Source organism: Schistocerca serialis, chromosome 2, assembly GCF_023864345.2.
Source record: "Schistocerca serialis cubense isolate TAMUIC-IGC-003099 chromosome 2, iqSchSeri2.2, whole genome shotgun sequence".
Taxonomy (NCBI): domain Eukaryota; kingdom Metazoa; phylum Arthropoda; class Insecta; order Orthoptera; family Acrididae; genus Schistocerca; species Schistocerca serialis.
The window spans coordinates 553,786,173-553,808,026 of record NC_064639.1 but is presented as its reverse complement, the minus strand read 5'-3'; the positions used below and the strand labels follow the sequence as shown (position 1 = coordinate 553,808,026).

The 21,854-nt window shown below is 43.2% G+C and overlaps 1 protein-coding gene across 1 annotated transcript in view; it reads left to right on the top strand.

Moving 5' to 3' along the window:
• The first annotated feature begins 1,958 nt into the window (after nt 1-1,958).
• LOC126456204 (odorant receptor 43a-like) overlaps nt 1,959-21,854 on the top strand; it is a 38,984-nt gene continuing 19,088 nt past the window's right edge. Inside the window, exons 1-2 of the mRNA XM_050091957.1 lie at nt 1,959-2,794; nt 3,416-3,515. Coding sequence (XP_049947914.1) covers nt 1,959-2,794; nt 3,416-3,515 — 936 coding nt within the window. The remainder of the gene's footprint in view (nt 2,795-3,415; nt 3,516-21,854) is intronic.

Sequence of the window (21,854 nt, the reverse complement as noted above, 5' to 3'; positions counted from 1 at the left end):
CACGAAAAGAGCCTCCCCAAATAACCAGTTCTTAGTTCATTCAGCCTTTCTCTCGGCTATGCAAGTTACTCACTGATAATTACACTTCTGGTGAAATTGCAACAGATACTAAAAGTTAAAGAGTAGTTTATTTATGTGTAATTTACATTAAATCTTGGAAATAATGTTACTGAATCGTTTACAGTATGCTATGAAGTCGACGTTAATTAACCAAAAAGTAGTTTTCACATCAAGAAAAACCTGTAATTCTAGGAGTCTCACTGTAGCCCGTTATATAGAGGAAGCATTCGAATCTCGCAACGCGACAAGCGCAGCCCTCATTGATCTGACAACGGCTGTGATACTGTCAGTCATCGGATAATGATAAAAATAATCTATCTTCTTATCAAGGATTAATATTTCATTGAGAATTACTCATAAAGAGGAGGTTCTGTGAAAACAATGCAATCGACGGCGATATCTGAAAAATAGGTTACCACAAGTATATTTATTGGCCCTCACTCTTTTCAAGATCTACAGCAGTAGTCAATCACTTTCAGAACAGAGCAACAGTTTTATTCATGCAAATTATGTAGCTTTGGAAGCTCAGGTCAATACTCTGAAGAAGCAGAATTTCACACAGCACATGCTTTAAAGAAGAGGAGTATTTATTTCAATACAATTCAACTTCCCCGAAACTCAGTTAAAACCTAGCCGTGTGCTCTCCATCTTAAACACAGACAGAAACATTGCATACTCACTGTCTCATGACAAGAAGTGCTAATTGTATACTACAATACATCCAAAATATTTAGGTCTCACACTATTACGAAGTATATTCATAATATGTGACTGATTCGAATGAGTATTACAATAATACAAACCAAAGTGTTACATTATACGGCAAACATTAAACAAATAAAACTTAAATCACGTAGAGTGAACTTCCAAGAACAAAAAGCTTTTTGATCTGTCACATGCTATTTGAAACAAATTAACACTGTACTTTCTATTTAAAGTAATCGGAAGTTGAAATGCAAACTTATAAATGTATCTACCTTTGTTTCGGGGAATCGTAACTTTTTAAAAACTAAAATCTACTTTTGATTCCACAGCCTAGAAAACATACAACAGGGAATGCATTTAATGCATTAATATATTTCATCATGCCAGTAGTCGCCACAGTACCTGTCCCTTTCTACATGGATACATGTCCAAAGGAACTTTGCATCGTAATCAGAATATCACAGGCACTGCAATATCATATATCATATCGCGATCCTCGGAAAAGCGGTTGTATACTGAAGGCGTCATAGTTTATGAAATGTTTCATAATAACTTTCATGTCACAAATTTATAACCTACGTACTTCTAATTGCAGTAAGTAAAAGCCAGCGTAACTGATAAGTAATGAAATGAAATTCGTCCATTCCTGCTCTGTTGAAAAAGCTCACCAGAGACGAAAATGAATGGTAGAACACACCACACTTGTTTTTCTTTGAGAGGACAGCCCTATCTTGAAAGCAAATTCGTGCGGAAATATTCATCTGCTTTCCGTGCACGAGGGTCAATTGTGACAACGTCTCATATTTTTAATACAGTGTCTGTCCTTTTGGTCGATCTATCATTTAAAAGCGTATTACTAACCCAGCTGGATTTTCATAAGACGACCACGAGGATGGCCCGGCATCAGTTTGTGTGTAATTACATTCCGAACTGCTCCGTCATTCTGTTTGGTCTCCCTGCAGTTCGGAGGTGAAATTGGAAGGACACGTTGCTCATGAGGACTCCGTTCAATACTGAATACACAGGTCGAGATACAAAGAGTAGGAGACATCGGGACAACGTTAGACCCCTGGGCGGTCACACCGCACGTGAGTGCTGAGATTCATCGCGGATCCCGCCTGATGCCACTGTACTGGTGGCGTGTTCCACCTGTCAGTAAGAGAGACATCAGCTGAAGCCGCGCGACGCACAAAATGAACGCCGGTGCCAGTAGATACGGGGGCTACAGCGACGCGCCACTGACGCGCGACTACGCATCCGGCTCGGTACTGAAACACAGCCTGCGCCAGCTCAACTTCCACGGCATGTGGCCGCTGCCCGGTTCCTGGCGTTTCCACGCCTTCAGCGCCACTGTGTTCGCACTTGGAGTCGGCAACTTCTCGCAGATCGCGCTCGGCGTCTACTCCAGCTGGGGCGACCTGCAGGAGCTCACCATGGCCTTCTCCAACACCTTCACCGTCTTCAGCGGCATCCTGAAGATGACGCACTTCCTGAGGAACCACCGCCGCTACTGCGCACTCGTCCGCCTCACGGACAACCTTGCCGCCTTGCAGCAGACACACTGCGAGGTTGACGACGGCATGGCGGCCATCTCCCGCGACTCGCTGAAAGTCGCTTATCGCCTCCCGCTCGCCGTCTACGCCTATATCGCACTGCTGTGTGTCATATGGTTCCCCATGCCGCTCATCGTGGAGCCTCACAGTCATAAACTGCCCTTCATACAGCTTCATTACTGGATTAATCGGACCAGTTTTCCTGTTTACGAAACTTCGTTTCTTTTGCAGGACATTTCTTCCTTCTTCTTCATCTTCATCAGCACTGGCTTGGACTGTTTCTTCGCGGTCATCATGGTCCACGTCACACTTCAGCTGAAACTGCTAGTTTATCGCATTACTGATATTAGATTACGTGACGCATCCACGATTGCTGACGTGTCTGAGGTTCGCCACGGCTACGATGACAATGAAGCGCACGAAGCAATGTACAAAGAACTGTGTCTCTGCATAGAGACCCACCAGAAAATCTTAGGGTAGGCTGATAACGAGAATATGCTGCTGACTCAGTATAACAATACATTATCCACTGTTCTATTTATTAAACAAAAAAATTTTAAGGTAAAAAACTTTTTATGCCTCGACCACCATTTTCAGTATACACTTAAAGCACGATGGCTAGTTTTGGTTGTGTTATACAACCATCTTTATATCGTTAGAATTGTAAAAAGGCACTGAAAAAATCGTATTTAATGTTAGTCGTGCAGTGAAATGTATTTTTAGTAGGGGTCACAGTACTATGACAGTACGTAGTTAAAAACGTCCTCATGAGCGGGCCAGGTTGTAAGTTTTTAACTACATACTCTCATTGTTTTGTTGGCCCATCATCCGAATACATTTCATTGCACGTCTGCAGCTAATGATGTTTTTCAATGAACGTACAGTGCTTTTTTACGATCTGAACTATATGAAGATTTTAGAAAACAACGGAAACTAGTCACCGTGTTTTAATTGTATACTGAAACTTATGGGCTGGGCATAAAACGCTTTTTACATTAATTCCTTTTATTTACTACATTACATGAATACCGATTTCTCCTCCCTCACAATGTCAAGCATCACTAGAGAATTATTATCACGGATTTTTCTGTTCGCAGGTTTGTGAAGTACCTGGAGAGTGTCATGAATCCCATTGCTCTTACACAGTTCGTATTCAGTGTGTTGGCTGCTTGCGTGACACTGTTCCAAGAGACATACGTAAGTTCTCATTAACAGACCAATCCAATGCATATTCATCTAGTTCATTCTAGATTTTGTATAATGTCTGTGAAATCCATTGTCAGAAGATTTGCCGCACCCTCAAAGACGGTGTTCAGTGGCACCATTAGACAATATGTGCATACGGAAAGGTTGTAGTGTTACCGATTCATTTGTCACACTCACCGGTGATCAGATGGCGCCTTCGAGGCCGTCGGTGTGCGATCTGTTTTGACTCTGCAGGCAGGAGGTGCACCGACGTTGGAGATGAACAGTGTTTGCAAAGTTCATTCCCCCGACTAGTATGTGATCCTGTTGAACAGCTTCAGCCAAGTAAACTGTGTCGCAGTGTGGGCTTGCAGTAAGCTGGACAGACGTATCGACGGATTGCCATATGTGCTCAACACAGCGTGTCAATGGCGCGTCGCTGCTTTCAAGTGCGGTCTGTGGAACATTCCCAAACATGTATATCAGGTTGTGGACCTAACTAACATTTACTTGGACACACCAAGGGCACCGCATCGTCCGAGCAGTGGTGTCCTATCGAACGTTATCTAGGGAATATGTTGCAACTTTTGTGTCATGAGGGATCATAAGGTAGCGTCTGCTTGCAGCAGTATTAAGATCACAAATGCCTCTCCCCAGGCTACAACTGACATCTCGACTGCGCCAAGTGTGGGTACTCTGGCGTCGTGAAAGAGTCGAGTGGAGATGGCAATGGCATTCTGTTGCCCTCTGTCTGTAAGGGTTGGTGGACATACAGATGTATGGCATTGACTTGTGGAGCTGCCTATTCCAGGGCGCATTCGCCCGCGACGTACAGGTCCCATCCAAGGTTTCATCGTGTGTTGAGCCATCAGTTACAACTCACGGTCACATTTGGTGTTTCTGCATGGTAAAGTAACCGGTGCCCGCTAGATTGCACAATGGCTACTGCCATTTCCTCGACAGGGAGGAGATGTGCTTTTTCAGCAGGACATTTGTGGTGCGAAGCAATGTGCTCTTCGTGGTCTAAGACAACTACCCTGGCCATCAAGATCATCAGATCTCACACCAATTGATCATGAATAAACGTGAACTTAACTCGTCTGTAAGTATCAGTGCCAAATTGGAGAAAAAGGAGCGAGATGCTTGGACAGTCTACCGCAGGATGCATTTTGGCACCTTTTGATCGTTTTCATGGGAAGTACATACGTGTGTGGCACCATCTGGGGGTACGTTGCATATTGACGCGACTGTTTTGGCAACCTTTACTTTGACATGAGTGTTCCATTTGATCTGAATTTATCACATACTACCTGTCATCTCATTTGTCAATAAAATGACGTTGTCCTTGACGGTCTTGATACTTTTCCGGCATTGTATTTAGGAGAACCAAATTTATTTCACTGCCAGCATCACTTGGATAGTACTGAATGTGGACGGAAGACTTCATTTGAGCGTGGAAGAGCAATTATTCTTGCATTACGCCGTTTGTGATAAGTCACAGGCTAACAGGCATAACACTCAAATAACTAGTAGGGGCGATTGAGGGTGGCAAGACCACATGAAACAAGTTATGAAAAATCCAGATGTCGTTTTGAAATTCCTTGGAAAAGCTCCGAGAAGAAATTAATTCATCCATAAATAAGGAAGCTCACATAACTTCCGTTAGGGCGATTTTTGATACTGTTCGTGACATTGAGAGTCTCAACAGACAAAATCATTATATTTGTATCAGGATAAGGAGAGATACATGTATAACTGTAGCTCCACTTAGTGACATACTCTACAAATGAGGCGTTTTGCATCACAGAGACGTTATTGTTGAAGTTACGACACCACAGATTTGGAAAAGAGACGTCCTCTCACTTACCTCTCAAGAATTTCAGTGGCGATGAAACCGGATTCGTTCAAGTTTCTACAGAGAACGTCAAGTTTAGACTAGGGAAGGAGATATGGGGTGCGGGGACGATAGTGATAGTATAGTATATATCCTCCACATTGTAGGGCGGTTTACAATTTGTAAGTATAGATATAAAATTTGTTACTTTCTTCACAATACAGAAGGTGGTCACTCAGAATAGATGTGTTAATATTCAGCGTGTGACATGGTTGGTTGGTTGGTTTTGGGGAAGGAGACCAGACAGCGTGATCATCGGTCTCATCGGATTAGGGAAGGATTGGGAAGGAAGTCGGCCGTGCCCTTTCAGAGGAACCATCCCGGCATTTGCCTGAAGCGATTTAGGGAAATCACGGAAAACCTAAATCAGGATGGCCGGACGCGGGATTGAACCGTCGTCCTCCCGAATGCGAGTCCAGTGTCTAACCACTGCGCCACCCCGCTCGGTCGTGTGACATGAAGAAATAAGATATTACGATTTCAGAGACTGTGAAACCAACAAACGCAAAATAGTGGAAGATCTATGACAAACGAATTATTACAGTGGACGATTTTTATTACGGAGACCAGCACGGCATGACTGATGGCCGTGATATTTGCAGCCCATATATAACACACGACCTTGCGTACACGTTGGACGAAACGTGAGACGTCAACGCAATTGCTTACGACGACATCGGCATCGGAGTAAACGCATGAACGTTCTGTCTCTGAAATGCCATATGTTGGAAGCAAGAAGGATGATTTGTTTTCTAACGTCCGTCGGCGAAGAGGTATAAGAGATGGTACAAAAGCAGTGATTAGGCAAAGATAAAGATGGATGATATAAACAATTTAGGGAGGTCTGGGATACCTAAATTTCTATGGCTGGATGTCTTTCTGCATCGCCGTCGTCCCAAGTACCGGACCAGTGCGTCACAACTGGATCAACTCGCTCGGCATGTGAAGACTGGATCCGTCATTGGGAGCAGTTGTAGTGGCCAATGTGTGGATGAATGTCTTCGTTTAGCATCTGAGTTGAAGCGGGTCATTCAACAGTTCAGTGCTGGACAGTAACATGCGAAAAGTTCCACCACACAGAATCATCTAATCACTGTATGCTGTATATAACACTAAATCATGTAAATACTATTGCTAACAGCTCTTAACTCTCAGTGGACGCAGGTCGCATGGAGATATGGGTGGGGCCCATCATGATCATATCGATAATAAGTTACTTGCACATCATGGCAAACACAGTGCAGTTACCACTAGTGCAGACGTACGCGTATAGAAATGACGTCTGCTGTCTTCTTGAAAAGATCAGCCGTATAACTATTCCCTGAGAGATCAATAAAACGTGTTTATTTTCCTTCTACATAACACGAAGACCTGTACATTCAGTAGCAAATGCACAAATCGGCTTTGACGCAATTTATTAAGTACGATATGTTTTGAAAACATTGATATTTACTGGCAACCTGTCAACGTATAGAACCTTAAAGGGCACATAAATTGGGAACAGTTTTAAGTTGATGATACAAGTTTGATTATCAAGTTAATGTTTAAGCTTTTGTTCACCTGCACGCAACTGTAGAAAATACTAAAATTATTGTTGCTACCCTACTCTAACAGTGGAAGCTCCTGACTCCGATAACTGATACCAGCAACTTTCGTTTGCAGAATCCAGACATAAGCGCTGTGTTCAAATGCGCGTCTTACCTGCCGACACCCGGAGCTCAGGTGTTCCTCTACTGTTGGGGCGCACACAACATCATGGAGCAGGTAAACCGTGTACCTGGTTTCAAATAACTTTGTGAGTGACCTCTCAGCGAATGAGGTGTAATGGCCAGCCGCCAGCCAGTTGTAGTTCCGTTTCTGGCGCCAGTCTTTGTTGTGTTGCTTGTTTTATTTTAATGGGATATCCTCCACCACGGCAACACTCCACTCCTCCAGTGCCATTTGTCAGTCAGGAAGTTATTTTATTCGATCTCTAATTATCATAATAAACGGAACTCACAGCTAACGTTAACCATAATAAAATGTCGCAACTACGTCTTCTCCAACGTTACATAAGTATTGCTCTTTTTAATTAGCTACACCTACACGCATAGAAGAGTATGTGCAACATTTTTAATTATTTGGCCATTTGTTGACTCCGACCACAATGTCAATAACAATGTTGCGCGTTTCAGGCAAATGGACGTGAGTGTCAATACGTTATCGAGGTTCCTGCACCGATTTAATCAATTCGTACCACCGCGAGACTGTACTGTATAATCATATGAATGGCTCGGCCTTTGCTTGTAACTCTGTGTCTTGGCTGTTACAATGCGCTGTCATCCAAGTGATATAAACCTATTTTCGTTTTTTCTTTATACGGCTGTATTACTCCTTCCCTCCTCGTATCCCATCATTTTCTGGTTGGATGCCGCGACTGAAGGTGTACTTAATTTGAAGCAGGGAGTAACCATCGGAATTCGGGCAGATCCATTAATTTCGCTCCAAGCAAAAAGTAAATAAATAAATATAAGTATCTAATTTTACCTAAAGTGTTTGTGAAGGTTTCACCTTGACAGAAGTACTCGAAGAAATTTACCCACTAATTCAGTTTTGATATATATACAAATATCTTTAGATAAAATTAGGTACAATAATCTCATTCAGGATTTATTTAACCGTACCTATGCATTACTTGTGTTTTTGTTCAATGAGATGCTGACCGGAAGATGGTTACAAGGGAGTAATAACGCAGGGGAATAGGGAAGAACTGAAATGCAAACGCACTGAGAAAGTCAAGACTTACTTGAGCCCGACGATTCTAGAGAAAACAATATTAAGTCAGTTGAATTGCTATCTGAGCTAATTACGAATGCATATATTTTCTGTCACTGTAGTAGTTTTGTCTCATGCCTTATACAGGAAAGACCTTTAATAACTCGGCAGTAAAATACTTCTTGAATCGGCGGTCATCAAATTTCTATTACACCAGACCGCATAAGCAAGTACGAGATACTTCCTCTGGGGTATTTATTTATTCTACAAATGCTGATGAAATTTTCACTACTGTTTCAGTATACTTTGAGAATACAATACGACTGATGGACTACTCCAATAGCTGAAACTACTTCAAGTTTATTAAGCACTCCAACCGAAAAATTAATCAAATTTTAATATTTATGGAATATTCCGTCAGTAGAAGAACATAGCAATTCCATGACTTCCGACGACAGCTAGAACTTATTAAGCATTTCAAATATTTATTTGTATGTTAGGTCACACATTAAATGCGGAAAGTACTGATGTTTCTTGTTCTTATTTTTAGTTTGTATTTACGCGATTTGTCAAGTAAAATGAACATGGTGTTTATTTCGCAGCAGCGTTATGCGCGCGGGTAGTTTACACGCTTGCGTGGTTTGCGTGACTACGAATTACTTAAAAGCCTGCAGCCCGTGTGTGCACATCAACAGATTCGTTTCCCCAGAAGAGAGTCCAGTGGCTACGCTAGTGGACTGGTAGCAGTTGTGTGCCCTGGGAGATGTGAGTGACCGCACTGTTTCAAAATGACACGATGACCACAGTAATTCATACAGAAACTTCGGACATTAAACCCTACATCTGTGGATGTTTTCGAAACACCCTACTAACATTTTTTTCGTAACTGTCTTAAAGCTACCATCACTATCTTCAATACAGCCACGCCATTGATACAAACAATGCAGAACGTCTCAGAATATTTCTTTAGCCTTGAAACAGCAGCAGCAGTAAGAGAAATTATAGTCGCATTCAGTAAAATCGGTCTTGTAATCATCTCCTAACTCTCATGCTTTAGGTCTACAATCTTTTTCTCTGATTATCTGAGGCAAAAGCCACTGCAGTTCCTTGGACTACTCTCGGTCGCTTACTTTTCTCATTGTTGCACAAATGGGCTGGTTCTGGAAGAGACACTCAGCTCCAAAGTTTGGTAATGCTTTGTCCTTATATAGAGATAATTATATTTAATGTTGAACGCTGATTCGTACTATGCAGCTTATTTTATTACCTTCTTTTCCGCCTGTTGCTATTAGTGCTGTTTTTTTTCGGTCATCAGTCTATTGACTGGTTTGATGCGGCCCGCCACGAATTCCTTTCCTGTGCTAACCTCTTCATCTCAGAGTAGCACTTGCAACCTACGTCCTCAATTATTTACTTGACGTATTCCAATCCCTGTCTTCCTCTACAGTTTTTGCCCTCTACAGCTCCGTCTAGTACCATGCAAGTCATTCCCTCATGTCTTATCAGATGTCCTATCATCCTGTCCCTTCTCCTTATCAGTGTTTTCCACATATTCCTTTCCTCTCCGATTCTGCGTAGAACCTCCTCATTCCTTACCTTATCAGTCCACCTAATTTTCAACATTCGTCTATAGCACCACATCTCAAATGCTTCGATTCTCTTCTGTTCCGGTTTTCCCACAGTCCATGTTTCACTACCATACAATGCTGTACTCCAGACGTACATCCTCAGAAATTTCTTCCTCAAATTAAGGCCGGTATTTGATATTAGTAGACTTCTCTTGGCCAGAAATGCCGTTTTTGCCATAGCGAGTCTGCTTTTGATGTCCTCCTTGCTCCGTCCGTCATTGGTTATTTTACTGCCTAGGTAGCAGAATTCCTCAACTTCATTGACTTCGTGACCACCGATCCTGATGTTAAGTTTCTCGCTGTTCTCATTTCTACTACTTCTCATTACCTTTGTCTTTCTCCGATTTACTCTCAAACCATACTGTGTACTCATTAGACTGTTCATTCCGTTCAGCAGATCATTTAATTGTTCTTCACTTTCACTCAGGATAGCAATGTCATCAGCGAATCGTATCATTGATATCCTTTCACGTTGTATTTTAATTCCACTCCTGAACCTTTCTTTTATTTCCATCATTGTTTCCTCGATGTGCAGATTGAAGAGTAGGGGTGAAAGGGTACAGCCCTGTCTTACACCCTTCTTAATACGAGCACTTCGTTTTTGATCGTCCACTCTTATTATTCCCTCTTGGTTGTTGTACATATTGTATATCACCCCTCTCTCCCTATAGCTTACCCCTACTTTTTTCAGATTCTCGAACAGCTTGCACCATTTTATATTGTCGAACGCTTTTTCCAGGTCGACAAATCCTATGAAAGTGTCCTGATTTTTATTTAGCCTTGCTTCCATTATTAGCCGTAACGTCAGAATTGCCTCTCTCGTCCCTTTACTTTTCCTAAAGCCAAACTGATCGTCACCTAGCGCATTCTCAATTTTCTTTTCCATTCTTCTGTATATTATTCTTGTAAGCAGCTTCGATGCATGAGCTGTTAAGCTGATTCTGCGATAATTCTCGCACTTGTCAGCTCTTGCCGTCTTCGGAATTGTGTGGATGATATTTTTCCGAAAGTCAGATGGTATGTCGACAGACTCATATATTCTACACACCAACATGAACAGTCATTTTGTTGCCACTTCCCCCAATGATTTTAGAAATTCTGATGGAATGTCATCTATCCCTCCTGCCTTATTTGACCGTAAGTCCTCCAAAGCTGTTTTAAATTCCGATTCAAATACCGGATCCCCTATCTCTTCTAAATCGACTCCTGTTTCTTCTTCTATCACATCAGACAAATCTTCACCCTCTTAGAGGCTTTGAATGTATTCTTTCCACCTATCTGCTCTCTCCTCTGCATTTAACAGTGGAATTCCCGTTGCACTCATAATGTTACCACCGTTGCTTTTAATGTCACCAAAGGTTGTTTTGACTTTCCTGTATGCTGAGTCTGTCCTTCCGACAATCATATCTTTTTCGATGTCTTCACATTTTTCCTGCAGTCATTTCGCCTTAGCTTCCCTGCACTTCCTATTTATTTCATTCCTCAGCGACTTGTATTTCTGTATTCCTGTTTTTCCCGGAACATGTTTGTACTTCCTCCTTTCATCAATCAACTGAAGTATTTCTTCTGTTACCCATGGTTTCTTCGCAGCTACCTTCTTTGTACCTATGTTTTCCTTCCCAACTTCTGTGATGGCCGTTTTTAGAGATGTCCATTCCTCTTCAACTGTACTGCCTACTGCGCTATTCCTTATTGCTGTATCTATAGCGTTAGAGAACTTCAAACGTATCTCGTCATTCCTTAGTACTTCCGTATCCCACTTCTTTGCGTATTGATTCTTCCTGGCTAATGTCTTGAACTTCAACCTACTCTTCATCACTACTATATTGTGATCTGAGTCTATATCTGCTCCTGGGTAAGCCATACAATCCAGTATTTGATTTCGGAATCTCTGTCTGATCATGATGTAATCTAATTGAAATCTTCCCGTATCTCCCGGCCTTTTCCAAGTATACCTCCTCCTCTTGTGATTCTTGAAGAGAGTATTCGCTATTACTAGCTGAAACTTGTTACAGAACTCAATTAGTCTTTCTCCTCTTTCATTCGTTGTCCCAAGCCCATATTCTCCTGTAACCGTTTCTTCTACTCCTTCCCCTACAACTGCATTCCAGTCGCCCATGACTATTAGATTTTCGTCCCCCTTTACATACTGCATTACCCTTTCAATATCCTCATACACTTTCTCTATCTGTTCATCTTCAGCTTGCGACGTCGGCATGTATACCTGAACTATCGTTGTCGGTGTTGGTCTGCTGTCGATTCTGATTAGAACAACTCGGTCACTGAACTGTTCACAGTAACACACCCTCTGCCCTACATTCCTGTTCATAACGAATCCTACACCTGTTATACCATTTTCTGCTGCTGTTGATATTACCCGATGTTCATCTGACCAGAAATCCTTGTCTTCCTTCCACTTCACTTCACTGACCCCTACTATATCTAGATTGAGCCTTTGCATTTCCCTTTTCAGATTTTCTAGTTTCCCTACCACGTTCTAGCATATGACATTCCACGCCCCGACTCGTAGAACGTTATCCTTTCGTTGATTATTCAGTCTTTTTCTCATGGTAACCTCCCCCTTGGCAGTCCCCTCCCGGAGATCCGAATGGGGGACTATTCCGGAATCTTTTGCCAATGGAGTGATCATCATGACACTTCTTCAATTACAGGCCACATGTCCTGTGGATACACGTTACGTGTCTTTAATGCAGTGGTTTCCATTGCCTTCTGCATCCTCATGTCGTTGATCATTGCTGATTCTTCCGCCTTTAGGGGCAATTTCCCACCCCTAGAACAAGAGAGTGCCCTGAACCTCTATCCGCTCCTCCGCCCTCTTTGACAAGGCCGTTGGCAGAATGAGGCTGACTTCTTATGCCGGAAGTCTTCAGCCGCCAATGCTGATTATTTATCAAAATTGAGGCAGTGGCGGGGATCGAACCCGGGACCGAAGGCGTTTTGATTATGAATCAAAGACGCTACCCCTAGACCGCTCTATTTTCGATAATGTGTATATATGTGTGTGTGTGTGTGTGTGTGTGTGTGTGTGTGTGTGTGTGTGTGTGTGTGTGTGTGTGTGTGATGGAGGATGAATTTGCTGTTACGATTCCGTAAGTAAATATGTTTCCTATCTTCACATCCGTTGCGTTACAGGTGAAGTCATTCCACTGCTTTCTATTGACCATACTCTGGCCGTTCTACATCGTATAATAATGCCAGGACTGCACGTAGGTGGCGGCCATCGATATGTGAGTAAGGGGCAGAGGATGGCGGCCTTTCCGTTATGTGACACGTTCAAGGTCGCGTATTTGGTGCCAATGAGACATCTTTAACCCACCTCACACGAACTTATGAGACTAGCTTTCTTTTTGCTTGTGTTGTGAAACTTCCTGTCAGATTAATACTGTGTGCCGGACCGAGACTCCAACTCGGGACCTTTGCCTTTCGTGGGCAAGTGCTCTACCATCTGAGCTACCCAGGCACGACTCACGCCCCGTCCTCACAGCTTTAGTTCTGTCATTATCTCGTCCCGAGTTCGAGTCTCGGTCCGTCACACAGTTTTAATCTGCCTGGAAGTTTAATATCAGCGCACACTCCGCTGCAGAGTGAAAATCTCATTCTGCTTGTTTTGTGTTTGAAGCATCGCCGAGCCCGATGGGGGCGACGCAAGGCTCCTTGTTTTTCCATCATTACAGCGGATGAGTCTTAGCATTTAGCAGTAAGACTTACTGAGGATATTTGGCAGGAGAGTCGCAAGAGTGGACGCCGTAACTGGTCCAACGATAGCCGAGGAAGTGCGCCCTTTGAAGAACTACTAGCTGGGGGTTCGACTAGTGGAAGCTACCCTCGTGTTGCCAGGGGGAATGTCACCTCGGCTAGCGCTATATTGGCGTCCAGCTTATTGTGTGGTTTATTGCACGCACCCATTTTGGATGGGCAAGCTGAAAGTATTCTTTCCGGATGATGGCGCCTGGGACATGCTCAGAAAGGTACATTCAGCTGATAAACATCTCTCAGCTGTCTTAAAAAACCTGTAAAACATCTATAATATGTTACAAGCTCCTAAGATTCTGCAGATTCGACAGAAAGTCTATAGCACAGAATTTTTAGGCTCTTCCAGCGACCTATAATGCGATGCTAGCTCTCCTGCTTGAGAGAGCACCGATTGGTGAAATTGGTATGACGTCCGGAGAACGTAGTAAGTGGTGCGAAGTTTTCAGCAAAAATGAGGAATAAAGCGAGGTTATTGATTTTTAACAGTTCGCCTCTTCTTGCTGTAGATTTTATTGTAAGGAAACAATTACACCATTGGCGGGTAGGGTGACTTGAAGAGAACGGTTTGCCGAGATTCTTGGCAGGAGTAAGTGAGCAGTCAGTTCTTTTTCTCACTAGATAATTGGGACTACGTCTCTTTGTCATGGCGCCGAACGCATCATTATTCCACAGCATTCACTGTCGTCTGGAACAGGTGACTCCCTTAGCAGAGTGGTGTCCAATGTTTGAGTCCTTACGGCGTAGTTGATGGCAGCCAGATATGGCGTCATAGATCTGCCCATATCGCGCTAACGGTAATGGTGAGCACAGCTTGCAGCTTCGACATTTTGGGACTATCTTATACTAGAAGTTCAGAATAGTGTTCGGATTCACTTTCCCACTTTGTCAGCGGGTTCGCAGTTGCATAAGCTTCTTGGTTTCTCTCATCAGAAAAAGAATCACTGTAATTGATGTGTTGGCAGGGCGAGTTAAATTTCGCAAACTCAGGTATGTGATCAAGAGCTAATTCCTGCCTTCCCCAAGTAACTTTACCAAGAGAAACTTCAATCACCTACTTCTCATAATTAAAATATCCTGTACATGTAATTTTCGTGGTCTCATGACTTTTTGAGATGGTTGTTCATTCTCATGCCTTTTTGTAATAAACTAAAGAATTCACTTAAATTATATCTTTGATTCGAGTACAGAGTCTCTCCTTGGTCATACTTCATATATTTCGATGGTAAAATGCGTATTCCCGACCTTAAGATTAACTGCTAGAACCGAGATGTTCCATAGCATTAATAATTCCGTTGCGTAGATTTTTAGTCCAACATTTTTCTGCATCAAGACTAGTTATGATGCAGTTAACTTCAGTCACGAACACAGGGTTTTCGCAAGACTCATTCTTATGAGATGTTGTCACAATTGGAGCGCAAATTCTTAGGAAGAACAATTTTAAGATTTTGTAAATGATTCGATTTGGCCTTTTTGATTTTCAGTCTTTCTTCGTATGGTCTCTAGGAAGCAAAGTCTAGCATAAATTTTGCTCGGGCGCCGTAGTATTTCTTGTCACACTTCGATAAATGTGCACTTGTAACAAATAAAAACTGCTGGACGGTACTGTATCGCCCACAAGTCCATAACTGCGGTCTCATTTCTTACAGCTCCTCGAAGTCTAATTGAGTCATATAGCCACAAACTTTTCTCTCCATAGTGAAAAACGAGTAATCTAGGTAATGGACTTCGTAAGGTCGTAGCTTTTTTCTCGCGTTTTTATATATCAGGGCACACTGGCTAGCAAGAGTAACTTCACGTCGTTTAAGCTTGCTCTCGATAGAACTGCGAACAAAGTCACACTCCATCTGAGTATGAACATCCTCCAAAGCCTCCTGCGTAATCAATATTCCCGTATCAACTGCTTAACTTAAAAGAGGTTTTGAATAATATCGCGTTTCTTTTCTGGTGTAAGGCAAACTTGGTGCATCCTTCCGTTTCCTCGAACCACTAACAAGATTCTCTAAATTACACGGTGTTAAGTTGTGAACTATCAACTTTGTGTTATAATAAACTGCACTTGCATTTATAAACGAAGCTACTTTGACGGCCTGTAATTCCAACGTGTTCCCCGAACAGCTTCCGCTGGGCTTCCTATATGCAGCTTTGTCTGCTCGTCTCGTTATGTGTACAGCTTCCACATGTTTTCGGTCAAGTTTCCGAGCCTGTAACTACAACAAAAGTCGCATTGGTGGAAAATAAGCTAATGTGTCTCGACCTAAAGGTGAAAGCTTCTTCATTTTGTATTTTTTATTCTAGAGTCCATACAGATATTGTTTGCAATGTAGAATAGCATCAAGACAGAGTTTTGAGGAGGATTTCGTGCAGCAATGCGATGGCACTTATGGGGGGCAGCCTAAGGATTATTTTATGAAGAGTCTCTGAACTTAGTTCTTGGTTTGTTTATTCGAAAATGCGTGGAATTAACCGGTCATATCTGATGGTTCTTTCGTTAAACCCATGATTATTGACAAAGGTTAGTTTCCACTTTTAAAGTTTTCCCACCTCAGTTCTGAGATGATAAATCAACGTGCCTCTATTCCTAGTTTCGCCAGCTATCTTCCCTGGACGTTTGGTTTGAATTTTGTCCACCAGACGGATTACGTCAATCTCCCTCTGATCCTATGGCATCGTTTACCGGAATGTATTAAATACCGCACATACTTCAAGACACTTACTATGAACGGATTTCTCACACATCTTCAACAAAAGGCCGGACCTAATGTTCGTGACTATCTTGGATTATTAAAAGTAATTTTTCTGCTTCGACGTTTTTATATTCAATATATGCTTGTTCACGCATTCTCAGAACTTTGTTGGCCTTTTTCCTCAGTCTTCGTGGCTTCCTTTACTTCCTTTACCTGTATCTGCTAAAGTCACTATCAAATTCTTGGCCTTCCATTTCCACATAATTGTTTCCGTCATTTTCCAGTAAATTATCTGAATTAATTGGTGCACAATCAGAATCAATGTGTAGCAGTGAGCGTGGAGATGTACTCTCATATCCAATGGCAACTGTGACTGGTGTTTAATTTGAGGTTTTCTAGACAAAAAAAATAGTAAATAAACGTAATCAAAATTGAAGCTCAAATTCACATGTTTACAATAAAGACGATATCAATAACGTCATTAATAATAACGACAAGAAAAATTACTTTCGTCGTTATATGATCCAGGCAAAGTTACGGAGAACCACACATACAAAACTAATTCGTCTTTTGTGCATGTAACTTTACTGTTAGTACTGTTCTTACCTGTTATTCGTTCTGGGTTTACAGGAGAACCTATAATCCTACAAATAAGTGGGTATTCTAAAAACTTTTGGCAGTTATAACTAAGGCACAGAATGAGTGAAGTGCGGCGTTTTGATTTACATAATAATCAAGCACTTGTAGTACTAACAGTTTTCATACTTTTAACGGACTGCTGTTAATGCGAGGTAAATAACAAAATAGTTTTCTTACTGCTGTCATTCTGAGGAAGGAATCTCCGTTTCCATACGTGGATTTCAGCCAAGGAACAATTTCTTCCCTGTAAACAGATAGTCTTGTACCACGCTGCCCTTTTTTATGAAGTGAAGTTACTCGCAAGGAATCGCATTTGAAAACTGCGAGATACGTGGTAAGCAATAACAGTGTTCTGTGGCTTCCCGCGCTTTTGTATTGACACGGTGTTGGTTACCACACCCAGAACAGTCTAGTCACGGACTGTTTCATTCTGTTGTAGTCACGGGGTGTTCCCTTTACTTTTTCGCTATTTCACAAACGCTGCATTGTTTTAGTTCATTTCCCTTGTAAATAGCTAAAAATTCGGCGTTATGGCGGTAAGAGCAGCTAAGCCGAGAGTCAAGGATCAGTTGACTGACAAAGACAAAATCGACAAATAGACCGTGACACAGTACTGTTTCTTCACCGACGATATGCTAATTTCACCGAAGGATTCAGATTTCAGCCGATATCTGCCGACTGAGGCTTGAGCGAGACGCGAATGTGGAGAAAGCTGTCAGCAGAGGTTGTAAACCCTCGGTGTGTATAACACACAGCGTGTGTATGTGTGGCTGCCTGGTGTTGTGTCCGCAGTGGAATTCTCACGCCTATAAACGATTAACCTGACCCTCCCGCTGGCAAACTACGGATAGGGATTTCCATAAAACGAAGTATCGAGTTGTGCTTTAGTTCAAATTAACACATCAAACCAATCATTCTCATCGGGTTGCTACTCGAATGAATTATAACGAGACACTATAACTTGTTTCTTCTTAAGAAACATGTAGAATGCAAAAAAGTACAAATATAAAACACACAATATCGAATTCTACCCTATATGCAATTTCGAGATTGGCGACGCGTATATTTGACTTTAGGACACCCTCCCTCCCCGTTATTAGACGGACCCAAAGTTGGCTCATACTGATTAGTGCTGAGAAACAGAGAACCTACAACCCGACTGGAACTTTCAACAAAAACCTGAGTGGGCCAGGAAATGGAACTCAACACATGTACTGTGACTGTTTCCCTGTCGCCAAACTGGAGAACGCATATCACTTGTTTAAGTACGGAGAGCAGTTGTACTGCGCCGATGATACGCTAGTTGTGGCGCTGACCGCTGCGCAGATGATGCACATGGCGTCCCTGCAATTCTCTGCCTTATTAGTGAACGCAGTATGCCGTCCGCCACCTCCTAGACCGGAAATTATCCCAGTGCAAGACAGAACACGAGCCAAGATTTCTGTTTGCTCACTGGCCAGGAACAGAAATTCGACTCAAGCATTCTTCCGTAAAGAAGCACCCCTTAGAAGGTCGTCACTGCAGTAAACAGAATAACTCTCCCTCAAAGAAACGACTTGCGCGCTCCTCATGTTGAAATCAACACTTCATAAATTTCGACCGCCAGCTCCTCCGCTATGGCTATCGCCAGGGAAATCCCATCTAGTGATATTTAGATGCCGGCCGGTGTGGCCGAGCGGTTCTAGGCGCTTCAGTCTGGAACCGCGCGACCGCTACGGTCGCACGTTCGAATCCTCCTTCGGGCATGGATGTGTGTGGTGTCCTTAGGTTAGTTAGGTTTAAGTAGTTCTAAGTTCTAGGGGAATGATGACCTCAGATGTTAAGTCCCATAGCGCTCAGAGCCGTTTGAACTATCATTTGGTATTTAGATGCAAATGGTCTCAGTCACTGCCGGCAGGGAAGCCCCTTCTTTCTCGCCATGCGCCGCCCTTAGCTGGACATACGATCTCTATATTAGGGGTCCAGATGACGAATCTCAGCGGTCGTTCTATAAAACCTTACCGCCAACTACATGGATCACGAATCGGCCTGCCAATCGCCTGAAGCTCATACTCCCTTCAGAAGAATTGCTGGAAGGCTCCATTTCCCATCTTTAACGCGTCTCTGCTTTCTTCAGCTGGAGACGTGCTCTGGCGCTGCCCGTAAGAGGATTCCAAAGAGATAAGGTCAAGAACATCGTATGTGACCCCGCGCATTCCTTCGCACTAAAAGGATGTCTTTGCTCGTTCTTTCACCCCTGATGCTCTTTTTTCCAAGTGTGCCATTCTGAAATTTTTTTCGTCTCTCCGGCGAGCACCTCTCACCCACTGTGTACCCACTACTGGGGATCTGCGCCTGTAGTACCTTAAGCCACCGACGTCACGCACTGTTATCTTCCAGTCCAAAAAAATACCTGCTCCTCCTTAGCTGATAGCGGCTTTTGAAGAACGCTGTCACTGCTCATGCAAAATTAACTCCCATACATGCAGTGTAACGGGAACTGTTGGTATGTGGTGCTACCCAGTAACAGCCAATGAACTGATTATCCGATTTTCCATCGTAAATATACTGAAGAGCAAAAGAAACTGGTACACCTGCTTAATATCGTGTAGTGCCCCCAAAAGCAAGCAGAAGTGCCGCAACACGACGTCGCATGGACTCTACTAATGTCTCAAGGAGTGCTGGTGGGAACTGACACCATGAATCCTGCACGGCTGTCCATAAATCCGTAAGAGTACGACAGTTTGGAGATCTCCTCTGAACAGCACGTTGCAAGCCATCCCAGATATGCTCAATAATGTTCATGTCTGGGGAGTATGGCTACAAGTTGAAGCGTTTAAACTCAGAAGAGTGTTCCTGGAGCCACTCTGTAGCAATTCTGAACGTGTAGGGCGTTGCATTGTCCTGTTGGAATTGCAAAAGTCCGTCGGAATGCACAGTGGATATGAACGGATGCAGGTGATCAGACAGGATGCTTACGTATGTGTCACCAGTCAGAGTCGTATCTAGACGTATCAGTGGTCCCATATCACTCCAACTGTACACGACCCACACCATTATACAGCCTCCACCAGCTTGAACAGTCCCCTGATGAAATACAGGGTTCATGGTTTCTTGAGGTTGTCTCCACACCCATACACGTCCATCCGTTCCACACAATTTGAAACGAGACTCGTCCAACTAGGCAACAAGTTTCCAGTCATCAACAGTCCACTATTGGTGTTGGAGAACATGCTGGCCACTCTAGTCGAGCGATGTCGTTAACCTGAAGGATGTGCACGATGGGGCGCGAATTGTCGTCCATGCAGTCGAATGTCTCGCCAATATGCTCCCGATATGGTTGCACTATCGGTCGGAGGAGGGCATTCACGTATCGTGCAGCCATTACGGCGCCTTCTATGACCACTAGCGACGTACGTCTCCCCCACATACCCCCACATAATGGCACCCCAAAACAGTAAGGAACCTTCAGTATATCGCTGGACAGTATGTCTAGGGCGTTCAGCTTGACCGGGTTGCCTCCAAAAACGCATCCGACGATTTTCTGGTTGAAGTCATATGCGACGCTCATCGGTGAAGAGAACGTGATGCCAGTCCTGAGCGGTCCATTCGGCATGTTGTTGAGCCCATCTGTACCGCGCTGCATAGTGTTGTGGTTGCAAAGATGGACCTCGCTATGGACGTCGGGAGTGAAGTTGTGTATCATGCAGCCTACTGCGCGCAGGTTAAGTGGTAACACGACGTTCTGTGGCTGCACGAATAGCATTATTCAAGATGGTGGCTTTGCTGTCAGGGTAGTAGCGGTCATCCACTGCAGTAGTAGCCCTTCGGCGGCCTGAGCGAGGCATGTCATCGCCAGTTCCTGTCACTCTGTATCTCCTCCATGTCCGAATAACATCGCTATGGTTCACTCCGACACGCCTGGACACTTCCCTTATTGGGGGCCCTTCAAACGTTCAAATGTGTGTGAATTCCTAAGGGACCAAACTGCTGAGGTCATCGGTCCCTAGACTTAGACATTACTTTAAACTAACTTATACTAAGAACAACACACAGACCCATGCCCATGGAAGGAGTCGAACCTCAGGCGGGAGGAGCCGCGCTGTCCATGACATGTCGCCTCAAACCGCACGGCCACTCCGAGCGGCCTGGGAGCCCTTCTTGGCACAAAGTAACAATGCGAAAGCAATCGAACCGCGGTATTGACCGTCTTGGCATGGTTGAACTACAGACAACACGAGCTGTGCACCTGCTTCCTGGTGGAAGGACTGGAACTGATCGGCTGTCGGACCCCCTCCGTCTAATACTCGCTGCTCATACATGTTTGTTTACATCTTTGGGGCGAGTTTAGTGACATCTCTGAACAGTTAAATGGACTGTGTCTGCGATACAATATCCACAGTCAACGCCTGTCTTCAGGAGTTGGGGGAACCGGGGTGATGCAAAACTTTTTTGATGTGTGTATGTTATTTAACCAATGAACAGCAGCCACTAGCTACAAACTTTGTTTTAATTTCAATTTCTTTAGAAAGTTAATACAATTCATCTTATTTGCTACAATCTCAAATTCAATTTGTTGTGTGTAACATTTTTCATCAACGGGCTTCATTTAAGTATTTTTTTTATAATACTTAATTTTTATTTTACTTACAAAGTTTTCGGAACATGCATAGGAAAAATTACAGGCAAAAGACGGAGGGGGGAGAGGACCCAGTGCTGATCATTCTCCCAGGGACGCATGACCATCTTGGTACAGTTCACAACGCTCACTTATTTATTATTTGTGACTAATGCTTTTCTTCGTGTTCATTTGAGCATAACCAATCGTAACGATAAGTCACTCGACTGCGAGGGAGATCATTCCGACTGTATTCAAGCTACAGTTTACAGGATGTGTTTCGCTTCACACCAGAGTAGAAACTGAGATGGCCACTGAAAATACTTCGTGCACGGATATATTGATTACCTAGTTCGTGTTCCTTTATTTACATTTGTTGAA